General features: G+C 39.7%; 1 protein-coding gene across 3 annotated transcripts in view; it reads right to left on the bottom strand.

The window, feature by feature from the left end:
- The window catches only part of Sntg1 (syntrophin gamma 1), a 647,228-nt gene that overhangs the window by 7,643 nt on the left and 614,959 nt on the right, over positions 1–24,626 (bottom strand). For all 3 annotated transcript variants that reach the window (XM_060385900.1, XM_060385899.1, XM_060385901.1), the window contains one exon: positions 6,039–6,149. In XM_060385900.1, coding sequence (XP_060241883.1) covers positions 6,039–6,149 — 111 coding nt within the window. The remainder of the gene's footprint in view (positions 1–6,038; positions 6,150–24,626) is intronic.

The raw sequence follows: 24,626 nt of genomic DNA, 5'->3' as shown, positions 1-24,626 counted from the left end.
TTTATATAAAATAAGATCAATATCAAATTTTGGGTTCTAGTTTCTTTGTTTGTTTACTGTTCTATTAGTTTCCAGTAGGAAACAAATTACCAAGCACAGATGTAAGCTGTGCCTGCTGGTGAGTAATCAATGTATGCCTGAGTTTCAGAAACCTTTAGTTCTAGAAAGAGTCAGGCATTGAAAACAGCAGGCTAGAGAAGGAACTGTCCCTTAGAGATTCTGATCGCTAGATATTTGTCCAGCCTTTGAATATTATACAGACTTATTTATCAGCTATGAACTACTAGACAAGTTTCACATTGATTACTTCAGCACAACATGAATTCTGAGAGCCTGTCGTCTAGATCACAAACTCAGGACTTGTTTGCAGCACAGAAGAATTGTATGTACCACAAGTCATTAAGGTATGTACTTCTCTCCACAGTTTATAATAAGAAAATACAAATTGGTAGCAGTGAACTATCTTTAATTTCTGTTTTGAGTCTTACTTAATATATTTGAAAAATTCCTAAGAAAGATAATTATCTTAGAAGTACAGCATAACACTATTATTTTAGTGACTTGTTCTGCACTAATTGTAATAAAATCTATTTCTCACTGTGATGGGCAGGAACCTATAAAAAGTGATTAGGTTATGAGGCCTCAATATTATCTTGAGTTATTTTGTTAATAAAGAACAAATTTCCTGTATTGATGTCTGACCTTCACTATTTCTCTATTTCTAACACTTTCTCTTTTACCCTCCTCCATCCTTCCAAATCATACTTAATGTCCATGCCAGGATCTTGAACTTCCCAGACTTCAGAAGCAAACATCAAACATCAATATATTTTTGTTTATTATAAATAACTCAATCTCATATTCCCATGAAAACAGGATCTCCTATTCCTATATTATTATATTTATGTTCCAATTTTATTATATATGATGTATGTGTGTATGAGAGATCTATCTCTGCCTCTCTATGATTATCTCTATCTCTATTATCTCTATTTCTGTATTATCCAGTGGTTTGTAAATTATTTCTTGAAATAGTAGCATGGGGGATCTAGAGTTTTCATCATTAACTGCAACAATTTATCTCCTTGTTAAGGAAAATGCTTCCTGCTGTCTTGGTAACTGGGTTTTAAGTATGCAGAGATTTATTTTATGATGTATTCTGATGAAGATTTTGGTTAAATGATAACAAAAAGCTTAGCAAAAAAATATGCAAGTAAAAATTAATGGTATTGAAACAGAGGCTGAGACCTGGAAGGGACAGGAGCTCCAAAAGAAGACCAACAGCCCAAAAAAACTGGCCCTGGGAACCCTGCAGAGAATGATACCTCAACCAAGGACCATGCATGGAAAGGACCTGAAACCTTGGCTCAGATGTAAACCATAGACTCAGGCTCCAAATGGGTTTCCTAATAAGGGGAACAGGGGTGTCTCTGACATGGACTCAGTGACTGGCCCTCTGATCACCTTCCCCTAGGGAGGGTGCAGCTTTGCCAGGCCACAGAGGAAGAAAATGCAACCAGTCCTGATGAGACCTGATAGACTCATGTCACACAGAAGGGGAGGAGGACCTCTCCTATCAGTGGACTAGGGGAGAGGCATAGGGAGAGAGGAAGGAGGGTGGATGGGACTGGGAGGAGACAAGGGGTGGCTACAGCCAGGATACAAAGTGACTTATAGTAATAAATAAATAAATAAATAACTTTAAAAGGCTACTTCAAAGATCGGTGTGATGGCACATGTCTATAATCACAGCACTCACACAGAGGGTTCAGAAGCAGGCACATCACTATGAGTTTGAGGCCAGCTTGGTCTATAAACTCCAGGACAGCCAAAGCTACACAGAAAAACCTTGTCTCAAAAATCAAAACAAAACTAATAATAAATGAAATAAAAATAAGGAATTGGTCTGAAGCTGCTGGTCTAACTGGATGTCTACATGTGGAAAGATGCAAATACATCCATATTTATCACCCTGTACAAAACGAAAGTCCAAGTGGATCAAAGACCTCAACATAAAACCAGACACACCAAACCTGTTAGAAGAAAAAGTAGGGAAGAATCTTGACCTCATTGGCAAAGAAAACAACTTACTGAACAGAATACAAACAGCAGAGGCTCTAAGATCAACAATCAATAAATAGTACCTCATGAAATGAAAAAGCTTCTGTAAAGCAAAGGACACTGTCAACAGAAAAAAAAAAAAAAGACAGCCTGCAGACTGGGAAGAGATCCTCACCTACCCTACATTTGACAGAGGGGTAATATCCAGAATATATAAAGAATTCAAGAAGTTAGACACCAACAAACCCAAGTAATCCAGGTAAATGGTGGGACCTGGAAAGGATCATCCTGAGTGAGTTGTCCCAGAAGCAAAAAGACACACACGGTATATACTCACTCATATAAACATACAACATAGGATAAACCCACTAAAATCAGTACATCTAAACAAACTAAGCAAAAGAGAGGACCCTAACTAAAATGCTCAATCCCCATCCTGAAAGGCAAAGAGGATGGACATCAGAAGAAGAAGAAAACAGGAAACAACCTGGGAACCTGCTACAGAGGGCCTCTGAAAGTCAGAAGAAGAAAACAGGAAACAACCTAGGAACCTGCCACATAGGGCCTCTGAAAGCCTCTGCCCTGCAGACTATCAAAGCAGATGCTGAGCCTGATGGCCAACTGGCGGGCAGAGTGAATGGAATCTTACATAAAAAGTGGGAAATAGCAAGAACTGGAGAGGACAGGAACTCTACAAGGAGAGCAACAGAACAAGAAAATTTGAACACAGGGAACTTCCCAGAGACTCATACTCCAACCAAGGACTATTCATGGAGATAACCCAGAACCCCTGCACAGATGTAGCCCAGGGCAGTTCAGAGTCCAATTGGGTTACATAGTAATGGGAAGAGGGACTGCCTCTGACATAATCTGATTGGCCTGCTCTTTGATCACCTCCCCCTGAGGGGGGGAGCAGCCTTACCAGGCCACAGAAGATGACAATGCAGCCACTTCTGATGAGAACTGATAGTCTAAGATCAGAAAGAAGGAGAGGAAGACCTCCCCTATCAGTGGACTTGGGGAGGGGCATGCATGCAGAAAGAGGAGGAAGGGTGGGATTGGGAGGGGAGGTGGGAGAGGCTTATGGGGGGATACAAAATGAATAAAGTGTAATTAATAATAATAATAATAATAATAAAGAAGTAACCAAAAAAGAACCATACGCATTGCACAGAGGGGAAAAAATGGGGTAGAGAACTAAACAGAAAATTCTCAACAGAGGAATATTGAGTGGCAGAGAAACACTTAAAGAAATGCTCAATGCAATGCAGCCACTTTTGATGTGAACTGATAGACTAAGATCAGAAAGGAGAGGAGAACCTCCCCTATCAGTGGACTTGGGGAGTGGCATGCATGCAGAGGGAGGAGGGAGGGTGGGATTGGGAGGGGAGGAGGGAGGGGCTTATGGGGGGATGCATAATGAATAAAGTGTAATTGATGAAAAATTTAAAAAAAAGGGAAAAAATAATTTAAGAACCTTAAATGACTTTCAAAAGTGGAGGAAAACATGGAGTTAGTCAATTTACATGGAGCACGTCTCGCCCCTGGGGGCAATGGTCTCCTGAACCTACTCAGACCTCGGACACCACCACTGCTAGTTCTAGAACTGATGCAGGATGTTCCAACGAGGGGGTTAAGGCTTCTCATAATATTTCCTATAAGCCCACACCTGTTTGTTTATATCCCCCATTTCTATTCATTATTAGCCAGATAGAGCCAAGTAATAGTGGTAATGATACTTGCTTTTTTGCCCAATGCTGGAATGCTAGTAAATTTAGGTATGCCCTGGTTACTCGCATGCCTCGCTGGGTGCCTGTGCCCGTTGATGCCCGTCATGCTATGACTCTCTTCAGACAGAAAAGGGATCTTGGAATTACAGCCGCCATTGTTACTGCCATCTCATTGGCGGCTGTTGGAGCTACCACCGCAGCATTAGCCAGGCGTTATACTGTGCAGACTGCTCAGACCCTGAATAAGCTTTTAGCCAATGTAGCTCATGCCTTAGATGTACAAAAAGGAATTAATGCTCAACTAAAAGGAGGCTTAATGGTGTTCAATCAGAGGATTGACCTCGTGCAGGAGCAAATTGATACCCTATGGCAAATCGCTCAACTTGGCTGTCAATGAAAGTATGCTGGACTTTTAGTCACTAGCATACAACATGAGAATTTTCCCTGTGCTGCAAATCTGTCTAAACAATTGTCTAGCTATATTTTAGGTAATTGGACTGGAGAAGTCGATACTACGATGGAGCAGCTGAGAGTGGCCATTGTCATGGTAAATTCTACCAGAGTGGATGCAGGACTAGCCACAGGATTATTATCATGGATTGCTGCAGCCATGAATCATCTGAAGGAATGGGCGGGCATGGGAGCGTTAGCAGGCCTTCTGGTGTTGGTCTCCTTGGTTTGCCTGTGGTATATATGCAAGATTAGAGTCTCACAACAGCGTAATGGAGCCATGACCATTCAGGCCTTTACAGCCATTGAAGCAGGACAGTCTCCTCAAGCATGGTTGGCTACCATAAAAAGCTAAAATGTTACGCTCAGGATGCGAAGCTAAGCACTGCACTCAGGGTCAGCCGCTTTGGACCCAGAGAAGAGCATGTCTGGTTGCATTCAGGTTGATGGCCCAGGTCCTGCCTCTGAGAAAAAGGTATCGGACAGACAGGTCTGATGCTCTTTGGGTGGATGACACCTAAATGAACATCAGTACAAAGTCCCAATTTATTTCTAATATCAGAGATCAGACCTCTACTCTTGCCTGATGCGTCCAAAACAAAAAAGGGGAACTGTAGAGAGCTGCGTAATGCCACGCCTTAAAGATGGAGCTGGTTTCCGCCTTCCACCTTCCCAATGGTGAGTGCTCTCTGTCACGAACAACTCCACATTTGGCTAAGGCTGAGGATCTGGCTTGCTTCCATGTATGTGGACCTATCTGCATTGCCCACGTGGCATGCTGGGGTTGGCTACCCAGAGGCTATTTAAGCTGTGGGCTGGCTTTCCCCAGGGTCAGATGATTGTTCAAGGTTCCTGAATAAACTGCATTGAAAAAACAAAAACAAAAAAAAAGGTAATGCTCAATGTTCTTAGTCATCAGGGAAATGCAGAGAAACCCTGAGAGAAACCCTGAGATTTCACCTTCTACCCATCAGAATGGCTAAGATCAAGAACTCAGGTGCCAATAGGTGCTGGAGAGGATGTAGAGAAAGGGGAACCCTCCTCCACTCTTGGTGGGAATGTAAACTTGTACAACCACTTTGGAAATCAATCTGTCACTTTCTCAGACAATTAGGAATAGTGCTTCCTCAAGATCCAGCTATACCACTCCTGAGGAAAAGTAGCCTGATGATTTATTTAAACTCACAGTTTTACTGTAGATTTTATAATAGGGTAATAGAAATAAGTTAGAGTTTAAATTTTTGTAAGGACAAATACTTATAAGTGTTTAAATTTCCTATTGAATTAACAACATAGCTAATATATTCCAGAATACCAAAAATTAAATAAAACAATGTGAAAAAGCATTGACTAATTCATCTTCTTTCCCTCATAATTACATATCAATTACTCAAGATTTATTTAAAAACATTTTCTTTAGAAATTTGCAATAATATTTAAGGATTAAGGGATTACTATGAAGCAACTAGCTTTTTAAAAATAATAATTTTATGACTCTCTCAACTCTTAGCATGTTGTTTTAGTCCCATACAAATGTAGTTCATACAAGATTAAGAAAAAGAAGTTGAAGAAGTATCAGTAGATGGAATCAGTTCAATGTGTAATTTATCTGCAATGATGCTTTTCAGTGAAAATCTGTTGCTATAGCCTTAAAGTAAAAGTATTTGATAATCATTGGGCTATTTCAAAGTAAAAAGAGAACATTTGTGTTAATTGGTCCTAAACTTTCTCCTCATTGTGTCTTAGTGTCACTGATGAACTTGGAGATGTATTATGTGATGGGTTTCTTGTTTTTACCTTTGCTTCAATCTGCTTAGTATCTGGATTCTGAAACAAAAATTTGATTTTGCTTTTGCCGTCATCTGATGAGCCTTTAAGTTGAGAAAACTTATACCTCCAAAGTACAGCCTACAAGGAAAGAAAAACATGTAAGTCAAAAAAATTTAACCTTTGCATTCAAGTGAATAAATTATGTATTTTAAATATAAAAGTTAATCTTATTTAGTAATATGTCCCAATATCAACATATAAATTAAAATGTATTCATCACAGGCTATCTTTTATTATTCAGTGTATCCTTTAATATTTGTATTGGTGCCTCCAATATTTCCTAGTGATATAACTTGTTTAAGCAGATTCTTCTTCAGTGAGATAGTACTGTTCTCTCCTCAGCAAAGTATACTTGTACAGCCGCTAGGGAAATAAGTACGGCACTTGCTCAGAATGACAAAAATCAATCTCTCTCAATACACACCTATACCACTCTTGAGCATATACCAAAAGGTTGCTTCATTCCACCACAAGGACACTTGATAAAACATGGTCACTGTTACTCTATTCATAATAGCCAGAAAATGGAAGTAACCAAAATTCCTTAACAAAAGAATAGATAAGTGTCTAAGTGAGTTCCCTAGTAATGGAAACAGGGACTATCTCTGACATGAACTCAGTGGCTGGTTCTTTGATCACCTCCTCCTGAAAAGGTAGCAGCCACACCAGGCCACAGAGGAGACCTGATAGGCTAGGGTCAAATGGAAGGGGAGGAGGACTTCCCCTATCAGTGGTCTTGGGGAGGGGCATGGAAGGAGAACAGGGAGGGACGGTGGGATTGGGAGGGGATGGTGGAGGGGCTTTAGCTGGAATACAAAGTGAACACACTGTAATCAATAAAAAATAAATTAAATTTAAAGAAATGTAAATTTATATAACGGAGTATTACTAAGCTCTTCAAACAAATGACACTAAATTTTCAGGTAAATGGATGGAACTAGGGAAAATCATCTTTATTAAGGTAAACCAAACCCAGAATAACAAATGTGCTATGTATTCACTTATATGAATATTAGCTATTAAATCAATGATAACAAAGTTACAATCTGTAGACTCAGAAAAGTTAAAATAGAAGAAAGGAATAGGGAAGTGAGCACATAGATAGCCCTGGGAGGAGAAAGTACAATAGATTTTATGGGTGGACTGGAGCCAAGCATGGCATAGGAATGGAAGAATCACTTGTCGTTTTGGAGGGGAATTGTGGCTAGGTGAGGAAATCTGGGTAGAGGCAGCTAGAATTGAGGAGTATTTAAGGGGCAGTAGGAAATGTAGTGCAGTGAAAATATCCTGAAGTGCATGAAAGCAATCCTAATGAAATCTCCACATCATGAAGAAGAGAGAGTTTCAGTTGGCCATCTCTTGTCACCAGGTGAAGCTTCCAGCACTGTCACTAGGTTAAATCCAATTGAGTTGTTGGCCGAAGGACATTCGGCCAACATGAAGGGCATTCATGGCATTACTCAAACAACACAGGCTGTGGCTGAGTCAATAGATTGCTCTCCACAAACTGTCAGGAAGGCATCACTGTTGAAGACAACACCTACACAACTCATTGAATATTGAGAAATAGAGCTGGTGTCTAAGTAGAACTTTTTTTTTTTACATTTTTTTAAAATTCTTTATTAATTGCACTTTATTCATTTTATACCCCCCGTGGTTCCCTCCCTCCTCCCATCCCAATCCCTTCCTTTCTCCACGTTCTGCATGCTTGCCCCTCCCCAAGTCCACTGATAGGGGAGGTCTTCTTTTCCTTCCTTCTGATCCTAGTCAATTAGGTCTCATCAGGAGTGGCTACATTGTCTTCTGTGGCCTGGTAATACTGCTTCCCCCTCAGGGGGAGGTAATTAATAAGTAGGCCAATCAGTTCATGTCAGAGACTCCCTCTTCCTATTACAATGGAACCCACTTGAATACTGAGCTGCTATGGGCTACATCTGTGCAGGGGTCTTAGGTTATCTCCATGCATAGTCCTTGGTTGGAGTATCAGTCTCAGGAAAGATCCCTGTGCTCAGATTTTTTGGTTCTGTTGCTCTCCTTGTGGAGTTCCTGTCCTCTCTGGAACTTATTTTTTTTAAGTTATTACAATTTAGTCACTTTGTTTCCCAGCTCTAGCCCCTCCCTCATCCCCTCTTTTAATCCTATGTCCTTTTATCTTTTGGTATGGAGGTGGAAGAAATGTGGGAGCTAGAGTGTATGCAGGAGTACAGAACAAGACCCTCCAAATCAAACAAGAAAAGCTCCTATGAACTCACAGAGACTGAAACAGCAGGCATGGATCTTACATGGGTCTGCACCATATCCTCTGTGTGTATTTTATAACTTTAAGTTTAGTTATGGGAATCCTAAATTCATGAACGAGTGGGTCTGAATTTCTTGTCTGCCTTCTCTTGGAGCTTTTTTCCTTCTGTTGGTTTTTCTTTCCAACTTAAATGTGATTTTTTTTTAAAAAATCTCATTAAAATCTATTTTGTTTTTTAAAAAATAACATTACTGAGACAATAATAGGTAAAATCCTAGCTATTTATTTACAAAGAAAAGGGGCAATCATCTAAAATCAAGTTGCATTTGATTATTTACTGCTAAAAAGATAACTTCCTGACATGTACTCCTTTAATATCTCAGATTTCACTTAAAACACACAAGATCAATTGGGTCTTGTATGCATGCATAAAATTTTTATGACTCATATGTATTGGCCATGATGGCTCACATGGATAATGCCTTTTGTGGATCCTGTCCTCTTAGTATTATTAATAAGTATGTGGCTACCAATAATTGTTCATTGCATGCAAAATTTAGTGCTAAATCTAATTACACCTGTTTATACATATGGTTAGTTCTCTAACCTTCTGCAAAATAAAAAGGGGAACTCTAGGAGCCTGTGTAGGAAAGCTTTGAACTTATTTTGAACAGTGAATGGGTTAGCCTGCAGAATGCTCTTCCCGCAAGGTATCCTTCTGGAAATAATTGCGTAAACTATGACAAGCAAATGCACTTGAAAGGAATGTGCTGCCATAGCTACATGAACTCAGTGAGATGACAAGGGCCTGGGAAGAATACTCTTAGCTCTTTTCTCTTGATCAAATATTATGATAAGATATAACTTGAGCAGTTTCCAAGATGGTGCAGCCAGTGTATACCGTATCTAAGGGGCAGAAGATCAGACATGGGAAAATCAGTGAGTAAACAGGCAGCTGGATCCAAAACACCAACTTTGGTGCTCCCAGGACTGGAGAGGATATCCCAGGAATTGGGGATGATCAGATCCAGGAGCCCTTTCTGCAAGCCCGCATGGCCATCTCCTGGGCCCAGGGGTCACAAACTGTGAGCCCTGCCATTTTTGCATACTCAAGAGAGTGCAGGCAACAGGTTCAGGGACCATCCACTACAACAGCCAGACATTGGATTCCTCCCACACTTCTGAGGGCACCATCAGGATTCCTGAGACGGCATCCCAACCTCCAAATCATGGTTCTGCTGGTCTCACTGTGGAGACCAGGTGGACAATAAAATCATACAGATCCTAGATCTAAGAATGCAGAGCCCAGACAAATCTGAGTCCCAGGAGATCAAAGGAATCAAAACTGGAGACAGAGATGTTAAAGTATCACTATTTGCAGATGATATGATAGTATACATAAGCAACCCGGAAAATAACACCGGAGAACTCCTTTAGCTGATAAACTTCTTCAGCAAGATTAATTTAAAAAACATCAGGAACCCTCTTATATACAAATGATAAACAAGTTGAGAAAGAAATTAGGGAAACCACACCCTTCACAGCAGCCACAAAAAGTATAAAGTATCTAGGGGTAACTAACCAAGGAAGTGAAAGATGCATTACAAGAACTTCAAGTCTCTGAAGAAAGAACCTGAAGATGATACCAGAAGATGGAAAGAACTTCCATGCTCATGGATTGGTGGGATTAACATATTAAAAATGGGACAGGAACTCCACAAGGAGAGCAACAGAACAAGAAAATTTGAACACAGGGAACTTCCCAGAGACTCATACTCCAACCAAGGACTGTTCATGGAGATAACCCAGAACCCCTGCACAGATGTAGCCCATGACAGTTCAGTGTCCAAGTGGGTTACATAGTAATGGGAAGAGGGACTGCCTCTAACATAATCTGATTGGCCTGCTCTTTGATCACCTCCCCCTGAGGGGAGAGCAGCCTTACCAGGCCACAGAAGATGACAATGCAGGCACTTCTAATGAGAACTGATAGACTAAGATCAGAAAGAAGGAGAGGAAGACCTCCCCTATCAGTGGACTTGGGAAGGGGCATGCATGCAGAAAGGGGAGGGAGGGTGTGATTTGAAGGGGAGGAGGGAGGGGCTTATGGGAGGATACAAAATAAATAAAGTGTAATTAATAAATATTAAATAAAAAATTAAAAAAATGGGACTCTTACTAAAGGAAATCTACAGGTTCAAGGCAATGTCCATCAAAATACCAACACAATTTTTCACAGACCTTGCAATAGCAATTCTAAACTTCATATGGAAACAACAGAAAACAGAATAGTGAAAACCATCATATATAATGACAGAAATTTTGGAGATATCTCCATACCTGACCTCAAGCTAAACTACAGAGCAATAGTAATTAAAACTGCATGGAGCAGACATAGAAATAGGTTGGTGGATCAATGAAATCAAGTTGAAGACCAAGAAACAAACACACACACCAATGAACACCTGATTTTTGACAAAGGATCCAGAATCATAGAATGGAAAAAAGACAGCATCTTCAACAAATGGTACTGGTATAACTAGATGTCTACAAGTGAAAATGAAAATAGATCCATATTTATTGCCCTGCATAAAACTCAAGTCCAAGTAGATCAAAGATCACAACATAAAACCAGACACACTAAATCTGCTAGAGGAGAAAGTCTGTAAGAGCCATGAACTCATCAGCACAGGAGACATTTTCCTGAACAGCACAACAACTGCTCAGGCTCTAAGATCTACAATTAATAAATGGGACCTTTTGAAACTGAAAAGCTCTGTAAAGCAAAGTACAATATCAATAGAATGAAAGGGCAGTCTACTGATTAGGAAAAGATCTTCACCAATCCTACATCTGACAAAGGGCAAACATGTAGAATCTATAAAGAACTCAAGAAATTAAACAGCAGCAAAGCAAATTATCCAATTAAAAATGGTATCCAGGCAGACTGATGAGACTTAACAAGCTAAGGGCAGAGAACAGTGGTAGAGGACTCTCACTTTTAGTGAACTAGGGGAAGGGGATAGGGGAAAGAGGGACAGAGGGTGGCATGGGGGGGGGAATTGAAGGAGGGAGCTTCAATCAGGATATGCAATGAATAAATTGTGAAAAAAATAATAAAAATTAACATTAATAAAAAAGGAGAAAGCAAGCTGAGAACAACAACAACAACAAAAGGAATACAGAGCTAAACAGGGAATTCTCAACAGAGGAAATCCCTAATCACAGAGAAGTACTTAAAGAAATGCTCAAAGTCCATAGTCATCAGAGAAATGCAAATCAAAACTACTCTGAGATTCCATCTTACACCTGTCAGAGTGGCTGAGATCAAAAACTCAAATGACAACACATGCTGGAGAGGATGTGGAGAGAGAGGACCCTTCATCCACTGCTGGTGGGAGTACACACATGGACAATCATTTGGAATTCAATCTGGCACTTCTCAGAAAATTGGAAATAGTTCTACTTCAAGACCCAGCTATATCACTCCTGGCCATATATCGTAAAGATGCTCAGCTATACAACAAGGACATTTGCTCAACCGTGTTCATTGCAGCTTTATTCATAATAGCCAGAAACTGGCAACAACCCAGATGTCCCTCAACCAAAGAATTGGTAAAGAAACTGTGGTACGTTTACACAATAGAATACTACTCAGCCATTAAAAACAAGGACATCATGAAATTTTCAAGGAATTGGACTGAACATTAAAAGATCATCCTGAATGAGGTACCACAGACCCTCGAAGACACACATGGCATATACTCACTTATAAACTTATAGTCACATAGTTCAAGATAGACATACTACAATGCACAGCTACCAATAAGATAAGCCCTATGGGCATCTTAGGCCTCATGCAGGCCCTCTAGTTAGGGGAGTTGCAGACATCTCTGACACAGACTACGTTGTCTGCTGTTTTGATCACTTCCCCTGATGGAACTTTCCTACCATCTGAGCTGGAACATGAAAGTACATGTTAAGGATCCTACCAGGCCCCTGGGGAGGAAGATGAACTCAGTCCTCAAAAAATAGATGATCTGGGATGTCTGGGTAGGGGCTCCACTATTCTGAGGAATAGGGACAAGGGGATATGGGTAAGAGGGTGGGAATAGGAGAAGAGAAGGGAGGGGCCTATGACTGAGATGGGAAATGAATTAATTTATAAAAAATATAATGGGGGCTATATTTCCTTAATATAGTTATATTTGTTATGCCAACTGTATGTGTCGCATCATGCTGTGCCGTTTTTTAGTAATAAAAATGAAAAGTGTTTTGTTTGCACTCCTCTTGAGCTAAAAGGAGAAGAAAATCAAATCCAAAAGATCAGCTTACGATGAAACAGAATCTTAACTCCCAGTCAACTTCTACCTGCTTTAAACATGTGTTATAATAATATTTTTAAAATAAAAACACTAAAAAGATTTGTCAGGAAGTATCCCCTCCACTTCACCTCTCACAAACAAGATGTTCTGTTTTCATAATTCTCTCACAAGACCCTTAACCTTACAGCTGCTAGTTCTGAAACTGATTTTTGTGAGCATACAGTGTTCCAAATCATCAAACATTAACCCTAGGCCAGGGTCTGATCCAAAGCAGTATTTTCAGACATTAACAGCACCAAAGTAATCTGGAGAGCTTAATGAATTAATTTGCCGGACTCCAGTGTAAATTTGATGTAATTGTCCTAAAGGTGAACCTGAGATTGGGGGGGCCTGCAGGGACTGAAACTGCAACTAGGGACCATGCATGGAAAGGATCTAGACCCCCTGTTCAAAGGAAGCCCATTGATAGTTCAGTTTCTAAGTGGGTTCTCTAGTAAGAGTTACAGGGGCTGTCTCTGACATGAACTCAGTGGCCAGCTCTTTGATCATCTCCCCTCGTGGGTGCAGCCTTGCTACAACACAGAGGAAAATGATGCAGCCAGTCTTGATGAGACCTGGTAAGCTAGGGTCAGATAGGAGGAGAGGAGCTCCTCCCCTATCAGGGAACTAGGGAAAGGGTATAGTGGGAGAAAAGGGAGGGTGAGCAGCAGAGCTGGGAGGGGACAAGGGAGCAGGCTGCAGAGGGGATACAAAGTAAATAAATTGTAATAAATACATATATATAATTAAATAAAAAAGATATCTAACAAATGCAAAAATATTTCTGATGGTGCTGGCTAAAATTTACACCATACACCAGCTATTTAAAGTAAAAACTACCACACACAAGATTACCTGTAACTGTTCAATTTATAGTGTATAGGAAAATGAGCTTACATTGGAATGCATGTGTGAAAACACAGTCATAGACATGAGCATGAACATGAAAGAATGGGTGTAGCATGGTCCTAGAGGTTCCTAGACTTGAACATGAAATCAATTGGAAAAAAAAGTGGGGAAGAGCCTAGAACTCATTGGCACAGGAGACAACTTCCTGAACAGAACACCAACAGCACAGGCTCTAAGAGCAACAATCAATAAATGGGACCTCATGAAACTGAAAAGTTTCTGTAAAGCAAAGGATACCGTCATCAAAACAAAACGAATGCCTACAGATTGGGAAAGAATCTTCACTAACCTTCTATCTGACAGAGGACTAATATCCAGTATATACAAAGAACTAAAGAAGCTGAAAAGCAGCAAACCAAGTAATCCAATTAAAAAATGGGGAACAGAGCTAAACAAAATTCTCAACAGAGGAATATCGAATGGCAGAAAAACACTTAAAGAAATGCTCATCCTCATTAGCCATCAGGGAAATGCAAATCAAAACAACCCTGAGATATCACCTTACACCCATCAGAATGGCCAAGATGAAAAACTCAAGCGATAACACATGCTGGAGAGGTTGTGGAGAAAGGGGAACCCTCCTCCACTGCTGGTGGGAATGTAAACTGGTACAACCACTCTGGAAAGCTATCTGGCACTTTCTAAGACAATTAGGAATAGTGCTTCCTCAAGACCCAGCTATACCATTGCTAGGTATATACCCAAAGTTCGTTCAAGTACACAAAAGGGATACTTGCTCAACCATGTTTATAGCAGCTTTATTTGTAATAGCCAGAACCTGGAAACAACCCAGATGTCCATCAATGGAAGAATGGGTACAGATACTGTGGTATTTTTACACAATGGAATACTACTCAGCAATCAAAAAGAAGGAAATCATGAAATTTGCAGGCAAATGGTGGGATCTAGAAAAGATCATTCTGAATGAAATATCCCAGAAGGAGAAAGACAAACATGGGATATACTCACTTATATAGACCTATAAGATATGATAAACATAATGAAATCTATACACCTAAAAACGATAATCAATTGAGCGGACATGGGGTAAGATGATCAATCCTCGTTTAGAAAGACAGATGGGATGTGCATTGAACGCATGACAGGAGTCTACTGAGTGCATCTGAAGGACTCTAACTAGCAGTGTTTTCAAAGCAAAGACTCATGACCAAACCTTTGGCAGAGTACAGGGAATCATAAGAAAGAAGGGGAGTCAGTCTGATGGGGAAAGGATAGGAGCTCCACAAGGACCAAATATATTTGGGTACAGGGTCTTTTCTGAGACTGACATTCAATCAAGGACCATGTATGGATATAACCTAGAACCTCCACTCAGATGTAGCCTGTGGTAGCTCAGTAACCAATTGGTTTCCCAAAGTGAGGGGAACAGGGATTATTTCTAACAGGAACTCAATGACTGGCTCTTTGGTCTCCCCACCCCCGAAGGGAGGAACAGTCCTGTTAGGCCACAGAGGAGGGCTTTGCAGCCAGTCCTGAAGATACCTGATAAAACAGGATCAGATGAATGGGGAGGAGGTCGCCCCTATCAGTGGACTTGGAAAGGGGCATGGTGGAGATGAGGGAGGGAGGGAGGGACTGGGAGGGAATGAGGGATCAGGACACGGCTGGGATACAGAGTTAATAAAATGTAACTGATAAAAAAAATAAAAATAAATGGAAAAAAAAGAAAAAAAATTAATTTAAAAAATTGGTAGAATTCACCACTACAGTCATGTGATTTCAGAGATTTCTTTCTTTAGAGACTTATGACTAGAGTGTCAACATTCTTAATACTTACATTTATTTTTTCTTTTGTAGGTTATGTATTTTCTTCAACTTTCTTGAGGTCATTAAATTTTCTGAAAATCTATCATTATTTATATGAATTTTTTATATTCCATTTATTTTAGAAATATTGTGGAACTGCCCCTGAGGAGTAAAACCTAGCTTTCATAGTCGTGGAAGTTACCGTGTAAGTTGCCAGGGCAGAAAAGCAATCAGTAATCCTGCCAAGCTGTGAAGCCTACAAACTCCGATAATGATCAATATGACAAGACATCCCCAAGAATGCTCTAGTGGCTTGTACGCTGGGAGTAATCACAACCATCTTATTGGACCTAAGGGCTGCTCAATAGGAGGGAATTCATTTTTGGTTTCGTAAACATAGCGAAGCGTTCTTGGCTAGTGAGGTCATGATCTAGGGGAGATTGTGCAACTTCCACTTCCCTAAATCAGTATATTCCCCAAGCGCATCCTACAGACCTATAGCTGTATCCACAGATAAGTGCAGCTCTCACACCTCATCAAAGGACAGAAGTGGGCTTGAGTTGGCTTTTGTAAGTGCACATTTCGTAATGCAGGCCGCACTATGATGCTCCAGTGCAAGTACTCAGTCCAACACGACCGCTCTGCTCATTGAGGCTTGAGCGATCCACGGAAATCCCATGCAGTCTCCTTTCTGCGCCCAGTGTACATTTACAGTTTATAGATAACGTTATCAATTTTTTTTTCAAAAAACTTTTGACAGAATGCCGCTACGTGGTCCAGATTGCCTTGCGATTCTGATGCCCTGCCTCATCTCTCTGAGTGCTGAAATTACAGAAATTTTCACTGTATCTGGTGATCAAAATAAATCAAAAGTGAAGTATTGTTCAGCTCAAACAATGCTGAGAGCCATTTGATGAACTGCTAAATAATCATTTATTGTCGCATTTGAGACGGTAAATGTGACAACCAGCTTCCTATCTAAGTGGAGAGCCAATACTCCAGCAGAAGTTCAGGGAATCCGAAGGAGAGTGGCATGTTGAGAGAGAGGTGCCTGCTCCCTGCACTCCTCCCAAGCCCTCCTGGCACTTTGGTGCACACAGAAACTCAGTAATTTTGTTTTTTAACTTGGTGCATCTCTTGGTATTTTTTCCTAGTAAATCTGTGACATTTTTTTTTAAAAAAAGAGTGGCTTACTTTCTCAAGACAAGAAATATTAAAACAACTCTTCACAATGGAGGGAAAGGATAGAAATAGTGTGATTACCATGGGCCTGTGAAGGAAATTAGCTCAGTGTGCATAAAGCCTTTTAGATAAAAACACAGTAACATCATAGTGAGATTTTTAAAAGATTGCTTATAAATAAAAAGATCTGGAGAAAACTTGCTTGTGTACAAGGAATGGGCTTTGAGAGTGAACAGCTCAATGAGATTGTACTGTAGGCTGACCATACCCTAGTGTGTTTTTCACAATTATCATCCTCTTTTTACTTTGTACAATCACAGTGAGGTGCAGCTTTCATATTTCAGGTCTCATCAGGACTTTCTGGATCCTCTTTCTCTGTGGCCTACTTAGGCCACCTCACCAATGGGAGGAGATCAAAGAGCCAGCCACTGAATCTGTGCCAGAGACAGCCCTTGCTAGGGAACTCACAAGGAGATTGAGCTGCCCATGGGCTACATCTGAGCAGGGGGTCTAGGTCTTCTTCTTCTTCATACATGGTCCTTGGTTGATTCATAAGTATTTGCAGGCCCCCTGGCACCATATTTTTTGGCTCTGTTGGTCTTTTTGTGGAGCTCCTATACCCTCAGGTCTTTCTCTCTCCCTGTTCTTCCACAAGATTCCCTGCACTCTGCCCAAAGTTTGCCTATGAGTCTCAGCATCTGCTTCAATACCATGATATGTAGAGTCATTCAGAGGTTCCATGTGGAAGGGTCCTGTCCTGTTCCCTGTATTCTCCTATTTCCAATGTCTATCCTGTTTGTCCATCTGATTGAAGATGTAGCATCTTCCTGAGAGTCTTCCTTGTTGTTTAGCTTCTTTGAGAGTATAGATTTTAGTATTTTATCCTATATCGTATGGCTAATTTCCACTTATAAGTGAGTATATACCATGTGTGTCTTTCTTCTTCTGGATTACCTCACTTAGGATGATCTTGCCTAGTTCCCACCATTTTCCTGCCAATATCATGATTTCCTTGTTTTTACATGCTGAGCAGTATTCCATTGTGTGAATACAGAATGAATTTCTGTATTCATTCTTCAGTTGAAGGACATCTGGGTTGACACCAGATTATGGCTATTATGAATAAAGCTGCTATGAACATAGTTGAGGCAAATGCCCTTATTTTATGGTTGAGCATCTTTCAAATATATGCCCAGAAGTGGTAAAGCTGGATGTTGAGGTAGCACTCACTATTTCTAATTTTCTGAGAAAATACCAGATTGATTTCCAAAGTGGTTGTACAAGTTTACATTTCCACCAGCAATGGAGGTGTGTCCTTTCTCCACAACCTCTCCAGCATGTATTGTCCCTTGAGTTTTGGATCATAGCGATTCTGATGGATGTAAGGTGAAATCTCAGGGTCGTTTTGATTTTCACTTCCCAAATGTCTGAGGACGTTGAGAATTTCTTTAAGTGTTTCTCTGCCATTCGATATTCCTCTGATGAAAATTCTGTGTTTAGCTCTGTACCCCATTTTTCAATTAGATTACTTGGTTTGCTGTTTTTCAGCTTCTTTAGTTCTTTATATATACTGGATATTAGCTTCTGTCAGATGTAGAGTAGGTGAAGATATTTTCCCAGTCTGTAGCATGTCATTTTGCTCTGATGACAGTGTCCTTTGTTTTACAGAAGTTTTTCAGTTTCATGAGGTGCATTTACTGATTGTTGATCTTAGAGCTTGTGCTGTTGGTGTTCTGTTCAGGAAGTTGTCTCTTGTACCATGAGTTCAAGGCTCTTCCCCACTTTTGCTTCTAACTGATTTAGTGTGTCTGGTTTTATGTTGAGGTCTTTGATCCACTTAGAATTTATTTTTGTGCAGGGTGCTAAATATGAATCTAATTGCATTTTTCTACATGTAGACATACAGTTAGACCAGCATCATTTGTTAAAGATGTATCTTTTTTTTTCCATTTTATCGTACTGGCTTCTTTGTCAAAAGTCAAGTATCTGCAAGTTTATAGGTTTATTTCTGGATCTTTGATTCGATTACATTGATCCACCAGTCTGCTTCTATACCAGGACTGTGCTATTTGTATCACTGTTGCTCTATAGAACAGCTCAAGATCAGAGACGGAGATACCTGCAGAAGATCTGTTATTATACAGGATTGTTTTAGAAATTCTGGGTTTTTTTGTTTTACCATATGAAATTGAGAGTTGTTCTTTCAAGTTCTGTAAAGAATTGTGTTGGTGTTTTGATGGGAATTGCATTGAGTTTGTAGATTATTTTTGGTAGGATGACCATTTTCAATGTGTTGATTCTACTGATCCATGAGCATGGGAGATCTTTCAGTCTTCTGGTTTCTTCTTCAAATTCTTTCTTCAGAAAATTGAAGGTTTTGTTTTGTTTTGTTTCACACAGGTCTTTCACTTGCTTGGTTAGAGTCATCCCAAGTAATTTATATTATTTGTGGCTATTGTGAAGGGTGTCATTTCCCTAATTGCTTTCTCAGCTTTTTTTATGCACAGGATGGCTTCAATTCTTTGAGTTAATTTTGTATTCAGCCACTTTGCTGAAGGTGTTTATCAGCTGAAGGTGTTCTCTTTTGAGGTCACTTATGTACGCTATCATATTGTCTGTGATTAGTATACTTTGACTTCTTCCTTTCTGATTTGTATCTCCTTGATCTCCTTTTGTCCTTTTGCTCTAGCTAGGACTTCAGGACTATGTTGAAGAGATAAGGAGAGAGTGGGCAGCCTTGCCTTAATGGGCAATTCTTAAAAGAGGAAACTCATATGACTGAGAACTACTTAAACAAATGTTCAACAATCTTAGGCATTGGGGAAACATAAGTCAAAATTGTTTTGAGATTCCATCTGACAACTTCAGAATGGCTAATAATCAAAAACACGGGTGACATTGAGGTTGGTGAAGATGTAGAATAAGGCACATCCACTGGTGTGAGTAGAAACCTGCACAGCCACTATGGGAGTCAGTGTACTATTTCTTCAGGAGGATGCAAATTGATTTACCTCAAGACATAGCTATATCACTCCCAGCCATATACCCGAAGGTCAACTCATCCTACCACAGTGACAGTTGAACAAGCATGTTCATTGCTGTTCTCTTCATAAGAGCAAGTGTCTTTAAATAGCCCAGTTGTTTCTCAATATATAAATGAATAAAGAAAATGTGGTACATTAACAAAATTTATCATTACTCAGCCATTAAAAATAATAAAATCATGAAATTTGCAGATAAATAGATAGAACTAGAAAAAAATGATCCTGAATGAGGTATCCCAGGCCCCAAAATAGATAGATGGTGTGTTTTCACTTATATATTGATATTAGACATTATACCAATGATAACCAAAATACAGTCTTGGTTGGAACCAAGCTATAACTACAGAGGTTAGGTATTAAGTAAGGTACTTAAGGAAACATATAAACCTTGTTGAGAAATGGCAATAGAATAGATAATTGTGAGTGGTTGAAATGGTATGATATGATCAGTTAAGGAAGGGAAAGAGATAGTTAGACATGGGAGGAAATAAAGCAAGAGACAGCTTAAGTAAGACCATTTTTAGGGGTAGCATAGAAATTTAGTACATTAGAAGGTACCTAAAATAGAGACATATAGGAAAGCAATTTAAGTAAAATTGCCAAATAATGAGGAGACAGAGACACAACTGGACATCTCTTGTCATCAAATGAAGTTTTCAGTATCAGTACTGGGTTGTTGGTCAAGGGGTCCCACGGGAATTCCCAAATAACCAAGGCTGTTTCCAAGACTATTGGGTACTCCCTACAAACTGATCCAAGGATCCATTACTTATGACAACACCTACACTGAGCATGGACAAATTGAGCTGGTACCTATATAGAGCCTTCATCACTTCACTATGTTCAGTGCCTTTGATACAGGAAGATACTCTACATGATACCAAAAAAGGAAAATAAACATAAACCCAGCCACAAATATTTTGGTCTACAATGCTGTCTTGTCTGCAAAAATGCTAGGATTATCATGGCACAAAGCTTGTGGAAGTTATCAACCAACATTTGATTTTATTCAAGGCCTTCTCCATGAGACACAATCCATACCTAACACTATGTTTTTGACTAAGATTCTGAGACTAGATAGCACAAAGCTATAGAGTAAAATAAAATACTCTAATACTATTTTAAAAATAAAATGAATCAGTAAAATGACTCCTAATGGCATATACTATATTCTTAGATCAGTGCCTTGCTCAGCCACAATCAGAAGCTTACTTCTTGCAGCAAATGGGAATAGAGAAACACATAGACATTTGCAGAGATGGAGAGAGAGAGAGAGAAAGAGAGAGAGACTCTGGAACACTCAATCCTAAATGGGATGTCTACATCCATTCCCTCTCTTTAGGGGACAGGGAATCCTGCAGAAGAGGAGGCTGAAAAAGTGTAAGAGCAAGAAGATACAGAAGACACCAAAAAAAAACCCAAGGCTTTCTAAATCAACATGATCAAAGTTCATATGGACTCACAGAGACAGGCAGCATGCACAGGACCTGGACAGGTTGGTACCTGGTCCTCTGCGTATAGAATATGGCTTCCAGTTTAGTGTTCTCATGAGATTCCTGCATGTATGAACAAGTGGGCCTTTGATTCTTGTTCTTTTTCTTGGAATCTTTTCCTTATGTTTCCTTTTTCCAATTCAGATATATATGTTAGTTGTTGTTTTTTTTTTTTTTTTCAGTTATGGTCAGTGTTTTTTTTTTTTAATTTTTCATCAATTACACTTTATTCATTCTGCATCCCCCCATAAGCCCCTCCCTCCTCCCCTCCCAATCCCACCCTCCCTCCTCCCTCTGCTTTCATGCCACTCCCCAAGTCCACTAATAGGGGAGGTTCTCCTCTCCTTTCTGATCTTAGTCTGTCAGTTCACATCAAAAGTGGCTGCATTGTCCTCTACTATGGCCTGGTAAGGCTGCTCCCCCTCAGGGGGAGGTGATCAAAGAGCAGGCCAATCAGATTATGTCAGAGGCAGTCCCTCTTCACATTACTATGTAACCCAATTGGACTCTGAACTGCCCTGGGCTACATCTGTGCAGGGGTTCTGGGTTATCTCCATGAATAGTCCTTGGTTGGAGTATGAGTCTCTGGGAAGTTCCCTGTGTTCAAATTTTCTTGTTCTGTTGCTCTCCTTGTGGAGACCCTGTCCTCTCCAGCTCTTACTATTTCCCAGTTCTTACCTAAAATTCCATTCACTCTGCCCAACAGTTGCCCATCAGGCTCAGCATCTGCTTTGATAGTCTGAAGGGCAGAGGCTTTCAGAGGCCCTCTGTGGTAGGTTCCTAGATTGTTTCCTGTTAGTTTTTATTTTATCTTAATACATTATTGTTTTTTTTATTAACCCTTAAAAGCCCTTTTTTTTCTACTGAAAGACAAAATGGAAGTGGACCCAGATTTGAAGCAGGTGAGGGAACTAGCAGGTGTACAGAAGAAAAACTGTAATCGGGATATATCATGTGAGAAAAACATCTCTTCCGAATAAAATTTAAAAAAATAAAGAACTGGGCCAAAATATATAAAAATGAAACACTGTAAAATCTGTCTTTATAGTGTGTGTGATACACAATTGTGCCTCCAGGACTGTGGAAGACTGGCTGGCACTTTCTGTTTCCTCACAATAATGTAAAATTGAAACCCTGCTTATTCATTAAATATTTCTTGCTAAACATGGTAATCTTAATTTGTTGAATTTGGTGATTTTGAATTTGATTCTAAATTTCATCAGATTCTATATTTGATAAATTTGATGATGATTAAATCTAAAAACAAGAAAAATATAAACAAAAATAACATCAACGTGTGCAGAGCTTTCTGTGAGAAAAAATAAGTAATTAAAAATAAAAGGGTAAAAACAGACTGAATTTAGAAGTAGGATTAAATGTTTTATGTGATGTGAATACATAAGTAAGCAAGAATCCAAGGAGAACCAGGGAACACAGGGGCACACTTTTAGTATAGTAAAGGTTAATCCATGATGGTCAGTGGGAAAGTAGCAGACAGAATTGCACATACATTGACCAAACTCTGCTCATACTTGAAGATGCAGTAAAATAGGCATGAAAAACAATAGTCTCCTTAAGAATACTAGATGTTTTTAGTTTACATGTGCAAATAGATGAGCATTCTAAGAAACATGGCAACTGATGCTGTCAGAAGGATTTTAAATAAATTTTAGGAACTCTATACATAAGCCCATTCAGTAAATGACATGTTCCGTCTCTCCCACAGACATCTTCCATATCTCCATACCTCTCCAATTCGTGACTTTTTATTTCTTAATTATAAGTATGTCACACTACAAAGTGCATGTACATACATGTGTTTGTATGTATTATGTATATATTTATGCACACATGTATGTACATAAAACCTGTTAAGTCATGTTAGGCTTACTTGCATATGCATTGTTTTTGGATTGGATAATCTCAGCAGGAGCTTGTTCCTGTAAGCAAATGTTTCTTTCTCCCAGCAGTCATTATATCTCCATTGTCTAGGATTGTGGTCTTGTGGGATTTCCCTTACCTACATACATCAACTGCTTTTACTATTATACTGACCTTCTTCAATCAACCTTATTGTGGAGATTTCATAGCTGTATTTTCCTCGTCATGTCTAGGGGATGCTAACTAGCAGCAGGCGTTTTGGTCCTCTAGCTTTTAATAATCTTTCTGTCCACGCTTTTCAATTTTCCTCAAACCTTAGTAGTTACATTGTAGATGTATAAATTGGGGTTGGGCCCTCAGTGGTCAATTATTCTTTGCATTTTGACTAGTTGAGGTTTTCTTCAACTTCAGTTGAGTGCCAGTCTGCAGGAAAAAAAAGTGCTAACAGGTCAATTTCTGTTGTATTTTTCTAAGTCCTGTGTCTAAAATGTGCAGTGTCTTCAGGAGTAGGTCTTACCTTCAAGTTCTGGCAGTTCAAATTCAAAAGCCATGTATACAGCCTATATTGTTTCGCGAGTCTCCTCTGATCAACAGGTTTGGGGGAGGCTATTCATACCATAACTTTGTTGTTGTTGTTTGAGAGTATGTGGCTCATGAAGGAAAGACCATCACACGTGTATCATAATTTATATACTTGTTCACACATGCACACACATACATAATTGGCCCTTTAAATAAGTGTATAAAATAAATTTTTCATTACAAATTTTTAAAATTCCCTTATTATTTTTCTCTCACTCCCTATTTTCCTTCTTTCCCTTTCACCAATTAATATCTCCCCATTTTTTCCATTACCACCTTAGTAGCACTTGCCTCAGACCGTCTCCCTGTCTAAAATCCCTTCTGCCTCCTCCCACTATGGTCTCTTTCTACTTTTTGTCTTCATTGGCTACTTCAGGTCATATACATAAATCTACAGATACAGAGATAGGTTCCACAAACAGGGGGGAAGATGTAGTCATCATCTGTCTCTGAACAGGTTACCACACTCAGTATATTTTCCAGTTTCATCCATTTACCTACGAGTGACATGATTTCTTCCCTCTTTGTTTCTTAGCAGAATTTCATTGTGTAGATGTATCATATTTTCACTACCCCTTCATCATATGAATGCTATTTAGGTGTTTTTTATTTCTTTTTTATCTTTTTTATTGTTTATTATTATTAGTTACATTTTATTAACTCTGTATCCTGCTCCCGTATTCCCTCCCAATCCTACCCTCCCTCCCTCAGCTTCTCCCTGCCCCTTTCCAAGTCCACGGATTGGAGAGGACCTCCTCCCCTTTCGTCTAGCCCTGTTTTATCAGGTATCTTCAGGGCTGGCTGCAAAGTCCTCCTCTATGGCCTAACAGGACTGCTTCTTCCTTGGGGGGTGGGGAGGTCAAAGAGCCTGCCATTGAGTTCCTGTCAGAGATAGTCCCCGTTCCCCTTACTATGGGAATCCAATTGGTTACTGAGCTACCACAAGCTTCGTCCAAGTAAAGGTTCTAGGTGATATCCATACATGGTCCTTCGTTGGAGAAAGAGTTTCAGAAAAAAACCCTGTGCCCAGATATATTTGGTACTTGTGGGGCTCCTATCCTTTCCCTGTCATACTAACTCCCCTTCTGCTGAGG

This window comes from Meriones unguiculatus, chromosome 6 (assembly GCF_030254825.1).
Source record: "Meriones unguiculatus strain TT.TT164.6M chromosome 6, Bangor_MerUng_6.1, whole genome shotgun sequence".
Taxonomy (NCBI): domain Eukaryota; kingdom Metazoa; phylum Chordata; class Mammalia; order Rodentia; family Muridae; genus Meriones; species Meriones unguiculatus.
Note: the sequence above shows the minus strand (reverse complement) of the source record. Positions and strands in the feature narration are given on the sequence as shown.